The 10,311-nt window shown below is 40.1% G+C and overlaps 1 protein-coding gene across 2 annotated transcripts; it reads left to right on the forward strand.

The window, feature by feature from the left end:
- Positions 1-3,050, forward strand: LOC120438249 (programmed cell death 1 ligand 1-like). 2 transcript variants are annotated; one of them, XM_039608696.1, is made up of 5 exons: positions 1-144; positions 331-382; positions 467-562; positions 797-1,144; positions 1,671-3,050. In XM_039608696.1, exons 3-5 carry the CDS (start codon positions 493-495, stop codon positions 1,826-1,828), a joined length of 576 nt encoding a protein of 191 aa, XP_039464630.1. In that variant the 5' UTR covers positions 1-144; positions 331-382; positions 467-492; the 3' UTR covers positions 1,829-3,050. The 2 variants fall into 2 exon arrangements, with proteins under 2 accessions (XP_039464630.1, XP_039464629.1); XM_039608695.1 differs by having other exon boundaries at positions 1-382.
- Positions 3,051-10,311: the final 7,261 nt, after the last annotated feature.

The following is a 10,311-nucleotide window of genomic DNA, read 5'->3' on the forward strand; positions in this document are numbered from 1 at the left end:
CTCGTCACAGCTCAGAGACGCAAAGTCTAATTTGAAGATCTGAGCTGCTGGGACTCACAGTCGGACGAGCTGTGAGGGTTAAAATGAAAAACTGGTGATCTGTTAGCCTTCTGTCTTCAAGTGTCACTCAAAGATTCAGAGAATGTAGGAAAATTTCTGCATACCAGGATAAAGCTACAAAACCGGACTGACTATCACTTGTGACGCAGGCTCTTGGGCAACACTGTATTAAAAACCGATCTGGTTGTGTGATGAAAATCGCTGCATGCTAATCAGGCCTCAGGGCTCTGAAATGCTGTCATCACTCTGACTTCACTTTTCTCTTTTCAGAGTGATCAGCTGAAGGCATCTACCCGCCCACCCACACATACAACTACAACTGGTAAAACTCTGAATTACTTTCAAATTCATTTTATTCACTAACTTGTGGTCTGGTCAGGTTTTTATCTCTGACATTTTCAAACAGTCGCACCCTTTGGTTATCTGTGGGAAATGTCTGCTGTAGCTTCTGCATCTCTCTGCTGGACCTTGCTGTCTGTCTGCCTCCTGCTCGTCTCTGCAGGTGAGATTAAAATAATTTTAAAACCTAATTTAAACAGGCTCTGTTTCTGGACTGCTTTAAATCAGTCTGTATTAGGGCAGTGAAACATATCTGGAATGGTGTTTAGTTTCCGTGTATCTGGTTATTCCAGTATAGTTGTTTCTAAGATCTCTAGCAGAGCTCAGTGGTCTCTGTCTCACTGGCTGCTTTTGCAGTTAATTTAACCTCTCTGCTCTGTGTTGTTTCCTCTTTCAGAGCAGAAAACCATCACAGCTGAGTCTGGACAGGACGTCACTCTGACATGTCGAGGTCCAAACAACAACATCACAGTTTTAGAGTGGAGCAGAGCTGACCTGGGAGATGAAAATGTGCTTTTGTACCACAATGATCGTTTTGATCCAGACGACCAGCATCCATCTTTTAAGAACCGGGTGGATCTGCAGGACAGACAGATGAAGGATGGAGACGTGTCTCTGATTCTGAAGAATGTGACGATTAATGATGCTGGAACATACGAGTGTCGTGTAATCACAACAGGAACAAACCGCAGGAAGGGAGCTAATCTGGGTGTCAGCATCATCCACCTTCATGTTGTTCCTCCAGGTGTGTGAGTAGAGTTGAGTGTGTGTGTGATCAGAGGTGAAGCTGCTTCCTGGTTGTTGATGTTTGTTTCTAAAGATGTTGTTGATGAGACTTTGTAGAAAGCAGCTGGTCTGAGTGATGTGATCAGAGTGCAGTAGATAATGTCTGACAGCAGTTTGACTGGACTGAAAGTTGGTCTGTCAGTTTCTGCTGTGCTTCTTGTTGTTGTTGCTGTTGTTGGTTTTTTGATCTACAAACGTAAACAACAACAGAGTGTAGAAACAAATCAGCCTCCTGTTGAAGTGCAGCAGGTTTAAATCTCTCAGAGGTTTTTCCAGCGTTGATTCTGCTGCTGCTGTTCACAGTTCTGGGTGTTGTCAGTGTTTAAAATCTGCAGAAACAGATGAACTGAGCACAGACAGCAGGCCCACAGTACTGTAGGTTTATTTCATTTTTATCTTTAACGGCTGCTTCTGTTTTTGCTGACAGCTCATCTCAGTGGAAGAGTTTCATCTTTAAAAACAGTCTTTACATTTCCGCTCTGTAGTTCACTGGAACATCCAGAGGGCTGTGACTACAAATCAGCTTCAACACAGTCAGACTGTCTTTGTGTTAGCTGGCTCAACTAAACCTGAAACTGCAGTCAGAGACAGCTCTCTACAACTGCTGTCAGCAAAAAGAACTTTTACATCTTCAAACAAATGAAGGCAACACTTGAACATGAAATATTTTCACACCTGAATGTTTCAATCAAGATCTGATTTCAGTTTCTCTTTATCTTTGTGAGCTGTGTGGTTTGTTTACCCTCAGTATCCATGAACAGTGTCACAGACCTGGGATCAGTGTTTTTGTTTATAAGATCAAATATGACCTCATTATGTGAGTGTGAGCTTTGGACCACAAAACTTCAACAACACTAATCCTCAATCAGCTGTTTCAATAAAATTACATCCAAGTATAAACTGATTCCATCCTTCATGCATCACTTTGCTGCTGACAGATGGTTATAGGCATTCCTGGTCGCTTGGGTAACCCTGTAATGTATTTACTACATGTACATTTGTCACTCAGCAGTACAATTTAATGTCATTGGTAGTTGTTTCAGTAGTTCTCAAAGATAAGAAAAGTTTACCTCGATACTCCCTGACTTCACATCAGTGATCAGTTATTTCTTCGTCTGAGTTGTGTTTAAAAAGTGTAGCTACTTGTTTTGTATGTTTGACCATGTATGTATGTTTGTGCTCTGACTGTATTTTCCTGCTGCTCACACACAGCATTAGAAAAGCTTGAAAACTCACTGTTTACAGAGTCTGTGAGCTCCAAATGTTTGCATGAAGGACAGAGAACAAAGATCAGTGTGAAGGGTGTCTCTGTATTTTGAACAATAAACTATTGGATAATTCTGATCCTCTTATTTCATGAATGAGTCTCAGTCACTTTGGTTTAAATTATTCATTTTTTAATTTGTTTCATTGGCAGAGAAGCTAAATCATGTGAATATCATCATCATGTCACATGTGAACACAGATTCAAAAGATTTAATATCCGTGTCTTTGACAATCGAGCCCACAGACGCCAAAACAATGCCAGCAAATGGAAACTGAAAAAACAAATCTGTAAGCGAAAAAAAAGATGTAATTGTGAAAACTTAGTTATGAGTTTTTTTGTTTTAATGTCAATATTTACAGTTTCAATTAATCTTTTTTTTTAACATCAAGACAAATGTTCAATACATTTCAATTACAATATTTTGTCATGGTCCGGAGTCTGTGACTCCGTGTTTATGTTAAGTTTATTATTATTCTGTGGTTTTGGTTATCTTGGGTTTTTGTACTCTCCTGTTTCACGTTTCTTGTTCCTATGTCTGTGTCCCCCAGTCTGTGTTTAGTTGGTGTGTGTTGTGTTCAGTCGGTGTGTTTCCTGTTTTACTTTGAAGGTCTCTGTCTGATGTCAGTGTGTTCTGTTTATTTTTCCCTGCCTCGTCAGCTGTTATGTCTCCCTGGTGTGTTTCCCTCCTGTTTCCCATCCCCTGAATACTGGTGTGTGTATTTATAGTGTGTGTTCCCTCGTCCTTGTTGCTGGTTCATCTGTGTTATTCCCCTCCGTCATTCTGTGTATTTTCCTCCATCTTCTCCCCACGTTGTTCTCCCTCATTCATGTTCAGGTTTTGTTGTTTTAGTTTTCCCAGTTTAGAGTGTTTTCAGTTCTGTTTCTCGCCACCCTTTCTTTTGTGTTGTACATCACTGTCACAATAAATCTCGCTCACCTCAGAAGCCACCTGCATTTTGGGTCCTTTAGTAATTCACACGGCTTGCCCTGGCATCACGTGACATATTTGTTAAAGTGAATTGTTAAAAGTTGTCATTTTTATGCTTACCATCTCTACATTGTTTCAAACACTGTGGTCAAAGGCATTCCTTTGTCCCCCTCCCCAGCATGTCGATGGTGACACAAGCACATCCCTTGTGAAGGTTTGTTTGTTGTTTGATAAGCTTCCTGCCCTGTTATGGCTTCACCTGTGTTGTGTATGCTGAACCAATACAGGATACAACACACACACACACACACACACACACACACACACACACACACACACACACACACACACACACGTATGACCAAGCTCTCCCTCGTTAGCAAGTAAAAGACTGGTTGAAGATGTTCTTTCTTGGTTTTGTTCTTCATGAGGAATAAGTCTCTAAACTAGCGGGGCCTGTGGAAACACAGACTCAACAATATTATTTTTCAGTTTCATTTAAGGTGGCATCGTTTTAACCTCAGCAAAACAAAAAAGTAACAGTATAAAGAAATGTGAAAAAAAACCCCGTCATTTTCTGTGAATTAACAAAAATGTTATTGTTACAACGCATTCAGGAAAATTTACAGTGGCTTTAAAATCTTTGTACAGAGCATGAGTTTCATCCTCAGTATTGGAAACATGTCAAACTGCATTTCCTATAAAATAAAATCATAATGATCATGAAATGTTCTTGATCTAAATTCTGTTCTGGATTCAATGACAACAGAAAGAAGAGCTGCATATAGCACGCTCTCCATCCTTCTGCTAATGTTTAATGTACTGAAATGAATTTGCTCAATGTCTAATTAAATTCAAAGAACTGAAGATAAACAGGCCACAAAAAGTCACCTATGCTGTGATGTTAACTGTCGTGGTCCCTCAGACCTCGTCATGTGATCTGACATTTATTGTTTGTTGTCAGGCTCTAACTTTACACGAAGAAACTGTAAAATAATCAAATTATTCATTATGGTTAAAACTTCATCATGAAGCAAGTTTTTAATGAGCTACAGTCCTCTGAACTTTTGGTTTGGTTCTTCCTTCCATGTTTGTTATTTATTTATTTCCATTCTTGTTCTTAATGCTTTGACCATCACAGCACTATGAACTGTGGGTAATCCCTCAGGTCCACAGAGATGAGGACTTATAGAAAATGTGAACAAGGACTCAAAGTGTGTGCAGAGAGCCGTCATGCACTTGATAACATGACAACAGGACGGCCCTGAGCCCTCAGAGATCAACACAAAGCTGTGACTGTTTATCTGCACGTCTCAAACACTCCTCCATTTGTCTGCAGGCTGAGTGATCTGACTGAGCTCAGCCTCCATTTTCTACAGGGAGACGCTCAGAGAGGCTTTCAGTTTCATTTCACAGGAACAGCTTTGCTTCTGTTTTACATGCAGCTGCTGCACAGAACACATCCTGTTCAATCTGTTTGCATGACTGACTCCAACTCAGACAAAAGGCTGGATCAGCTGGTTCAACAGCTCAGCAGTTTGCATAATTTTCATCTGTGCAAAAAACAAACAGTCCTGTACACCGTGTGTTTCTACTCCGAGTGTGTTATCTGTTAGTAATTATGTTAAAGTCTCTAAAAGCCGAGTTTATAACTAAGCAAACCCAAACCCTGGATTTATTTCCACCATGTAACCTGCTGACATCCACCTAGCTGCTGTTGACCCATGATATGGAGATTTGGTACTGTGAGGTCTCTGAGATAAGATGGATCTGATCATCAAACACCTTGTATGTGAGGAGCAGGATTTTAAATAGTTGATTTAACAGGGAGCCAGTGAGGAGAAAGCTGCTCACTCCTTCTTGTCCCTGTCAGGACTCTACTGCAGCATTGGATCAGCTGAAGGTGTTTCAGGGAGATTTTAGGACATCCTGATAATAACCAATCACAATAATCTGTGAAATGTTCACACTTGTTGATGCTGATGGAACCTCAACTTCCAGTCTGTGTGTTTCTTCAAGATAGAGGCTCTCGTCAGGAAGCTGATTCTCACGGTCACAGATCCACACTCAAAACCAACTGTGGACTGTCCCACAGACAGTGCTGAGGCGAGGCGGCAGAGACAGATGCTGGTTGCATCAGTTTATCTGTTTATTTATTATGTACAGAGTTGTAGATGAAATCTGTGTTATCAGTCTCACAGATTAACAGTAACTAGATTATTTGTAACCAGCTGACAGGTGGAGTGTGATCACTGGAGGATTCATGGAGTGTTACTGTGAAGGACACCTTCACTCATGGCTGTCTGTGAGCTCCTGATAAACACATGAATGGAAACAACAGCATGAAAAATAACCTGAACATTAATAAACATGTACAGAAGGTAACATCATGACAACAGCTGCTGCAACAAAGGACGTGCAACACAAAGAGTCCAGATCAGCAAACAGTCACTGCTCAGTGTGACCAGGATAGTCTGAGCTCCGTCCTAAACCTGAACAGCTGTGCACCAGAATCCTGCTGATCACTGCTCAAAGCTGTTTTGACCTGAAAACTGGGAGCTGTTACTGTCAGACTTTATTTGACACAACATAAAGAAGAAAAGTTACTCAGTTACTCTCCTTTACCCTGAATCAAAAACAACAGAAAACTCCTTCTGACTAGAGCAGGTGGGTCATGAAGTCAAAGTGTGGAGACGACGTGGAGAGCGCTGATCGCTGCACTGATAGGTGCAGATTGCTGATTGGTGGAGGCAGTGTGATTTTCCTTAACAGAAATTAGGCTCATCATCACTGTAAGCATCTGAATTGCAACATCTTAGAAATTGATTTCTTCCAGTTGATAAACTGATAAACAGCTGCTGAGGCCATTTTGTGCTTTGCAGACACTTTGACCTCATGTGATTTTCTGAACAAGTCAGCAGCTAAAATACTATGAAAACAACACATCATTGTGCAAAAGTCTTGAACCACCCGTGACTTCTTTATGTTTTGTTTCCAAGGAAACAGCCTTTTTTTTTTCTCATTTTTAAAGTGATCTTAAGCGGCAGCTTTCTGAGGCTCTTTCAAAGTTTTTCTTTGGACATTGGCTTTTTTTCCACAAGTTTTCAGTCCTTGTAGCTGACAGAGGAAGGTGTTTATTTAAGACTGAACCATGAATCTTTCAAGCATAAAAACACTCCACCACGATGTCATATTACTGCGGAAGCTGGACCCATAAAGAAGACTCAGCACACAAAAGGCTCTTAACTAAAAGAGGCTTATTACAAGGAAAAGACTTAATAAGGGTTTCTGGCCGGAGAGGCTGAGTGACTTCGGTGTGATAGGGAGCATGGGAGCTCTGTCAGAGATGAGATATGTTGGTAACTACTGTAGTCAACAGTAAAACATAGAAACAGGAAAAATCACTCTTTGGCACAACACCAGCAGGTGTGTGACTACAGGAAGTTAGATTTTGACTTATCCAGGTAAATATTGGTTAATATTGGTTTGTACTACTGTACAAACATAATTAAGCTTGACAATCATGACGCATTCACAGCACTAACAGGCACACACCTCCATCTAGTGGTCACAATAAGTTCAAACACATAAAAAGTGTTGGCTACTTCCAACACAGTCCTGGGATCCCTTCCAGGCCATTCAACTACCCACTCACACCTTGACCCATGTGACCTCAGTAACTCAGTTGACAGCAGGGTGGGTCAGCCACTCTCAGGACCACCGCCAGCTCACAACCTTACTAGGGGTTAAATACCCGAGACTCTCCATCAGCTGTCAAAACTAAAGAGGTGAAGCATCTTCATGTACATTAAGAAAAGGTCCACTTGTCTTCAACTCAAACTCTTAAAAGCAGAGCTGGACTGGCCATCGGGCATACCGGGCATTTGCCCGGTGGGCCGCTGGCGATTTTTTGTTTTTATGGGCCGATGGACTTTTTTTTTTTTTTTGGAAGGGTATATATAATGAAAGGTGTTGGATTGGCCAATTGGTCATGATCGACTCTGGGCTGGACCAATTACAGCCGAGGAGGCCGGATGCACCCGCCCCCTTGTTTAGCAATCTTATAGACGAACTAAAGAAAATGGAGAACAAAAAAAGGAAAGGAGGTGTTTATGAAAATATCACTAAATCTGTCATTTATTAATTTTAATATTAATTAATGATCATGTCTCACCTCTAGTGTTCTTGGTCTTAATTTAAGGTTTTTCTAGCGATTGACAGATCACGTGACTTTCGCGCATTGCATGCCGGGAACTCGAGGCAAAACAATCCAAGTACCGCATCAAATGCAAGCATTTGCAGCACCGCAAAACGTTCATTCTCCGGTTCCAATACCTTCTTGGTTTTCTTTTTGCCGCACAAAAAGGAATGTACAAAACTAAGGAGAACAATGCCGGACCGTACAAAAGACAGACTCGACGAAAAAGGCAAAGAAAAGATACGAGGAAAAAATCAAAGGAGTGAAAGGGTCAGACCCTTACGAGCACACAGAGTGGACAAAAGACGTTAGCCTGCTGCCCAACTTTCACCACGCTCAGATTTATAATTATACGGTTCTTGGAGTGAGTGCATACACTCATGAAGTTTAGTAACTTCAGGTCACTGCAACAAGCCCAGGTACAGTTTACCGACGGATGGGTACAGGACCTTGAAATGCACCGTGTAGAACGAAAGACCATCGTAGAACAAAGGTAAGTTTACCAGTCTCACAAATCGTCGTCATAAATACACATTCGTTAACCGTTTATTAATATAACCTTTGAGCTCAACGGTAATTAATTAGTAGTGGAAATAATTTCTGGTACGCATTACAGAAATGTAGCAGTGACAATAATATTGTATGTTGTAATCGCACTGGACAATTAGTGATACAAAACAACTGTTTTATCCTGTGAATAAAAGTATATGTTTTTGTCAGTGTACCGTGGTAATAACAGAAGCGAAACGCAATATTGTGTCAGGACAATTCACTATTTATGCACAATAAATAAAGAAGCATAGCGCGACAATTTCTGTTCAGCGACAGACTTGATTGTAACCTATATCACCAATTATGTTAAGAAAAATGACATATTAACTACTACAAAACACTGACCTTTGTGGGAATGCTTGGAGCAGACTAACATGTGAGCAGGAGTGTTCTGAGACGTTATATTTGGTATATCCAGACCATCCGTCGGCTCTTACTTCAGAAACATGGCTTAAAAAATTTCTCTTCAATGACGTAATCCGATAAAAAAAAAAACGATCTCTTTACCCGTCGGCTTCCCGTGGCTGTCAGGCGACCGGCTTTTGCAGTTAATAATACAACAGCTTCTTGCCATTTTTGGGGTTTCTTTTTATCGCTGTGTAACTGAGTTTAACTGAAAGCCTGCGTGCGCTAGTACCTCTTGCCTCAAGTTCCCAGAATCCTTTGCGGTTTTACCCCTGAATGACGTCACATTTTCAATCTCTATCCTGGTGGGCCGGTCTCTAGTCAAAATGCCCGGGCTGATTTTTTGTCCCAGTCCAGCCCTGCTTAAAAGTACCATGACCTGGATGACCAAGAACCTTCACAGACATAAAGTCTGTGGCTAGGGTTGCCAACTCCCTGAAAAATAAATAAGGGACACCTCGTGGCCAGGGCCGGGCGACCCAGTTGTCTTCACCCTTCCCAGTGTGGTGAATTTTGTAGCTCTTTGTTTTGTGTGTGAAATTATTTTTTTAACCATTTGACTTGAATTTGATTTAAGTAGATGCATATTCTTTGTGATATGAACACATGGGAAACAAATGATCATTTAGCCATTTATTTTTAGCTCAAAATGACAACATTAACACAATAAAACAGGTGTCTTTCTTAAACAGAAGCCTGTCATGCTTAACTTTTGAGAATATAAGTAAATCTTTCTTTAAAAGAACTCTGTCCTGCTTAACTTAAAATTATATAAATTAATAGAAAACAAGAGAACAAAAAACATTCTTGTAACAGTGCACATATAGTGTATTTAGTGCAATTGGCTTCAGTAGAGGTATTATTTCAGCTTTTGCTCCCGTTTGTAAACCTGCTTGTTCCCATGATTACACATCATAACTCATCATCATTATTCATCTATGTATTACTTTTATGTATTAGTCATCTATTTGTTGTAATCATCTATCCTTGCAGTTGTTTATTACACAAAATAAATTATATTATCACACTTCCGGCCACATAGCGCTGATATTCACTGCACATGCCCATATTAACCTTAACCAGAGGGTTTAAAAAAAACAAACCAGTGTTTACACACCATATCTGCTTCTGCCGTGGCCTGGTGGACAAAAAAAAATGGTTAAGGGGTCCCCCTATGGAGTTAAATCAGGGCCATAATGTTTGTGTAGTTAAAAGAAAAATTTGAAATCGAAAATATGTAAACTGAAAGCAAACTTGTCCCTCAGTGAACGATGGCGTCGTCTTCCAACAACACTGCTGGCGCGAACAATCAGGTGAGTGTTTAAGTTTGGAACAATTACACTGCAGTCTGTGAATACTACGAATTTAAGAAGTGGCTATTGTTACGGTTAATTTACACACACACACACACACACACACACACACATATGTATATATATATATATATATATATATATATATATATATATATATACAGGTCCTTCTCAAAAATTAGCATATTGTGATAAAGTTCATTATTTCCTGTAATGTACTCAGTGGCGTGCACAGACATTTTGGGGGCAAGTGCTCCAGGGGAAAAAAGGGCACTTTTTGCATATGTGGAAAACCTTTTCTTTTATAATAAAAAAAAATCGCACAGGTTAAATGCAATTTGACTTTTATTTCAAAACATTCTCTAAAAATCAAAAATCACACCACAAAAAGATAAAATCTGTATCCAACTCTAAACTATATACATACATATTCTCAAGTGTCCATTAAATGGAGTGTACTGCT

This window comes from Oreochromis aureus, linkage group 3 (genome assembly GCF_013358895.1).
Source record: "Oreochromis aureus strain Israel breed Guangdong linkage group 3, ZZ_aureus, whole genome shotgun sequence".
Taxonomy (NCBI): domain Eukaryota; kingdom Metazoa; phylum Chordata; class Actinopteri; order Cichliformes; family Cichlidae; genus Oreochromis; species Oreochromis aureus.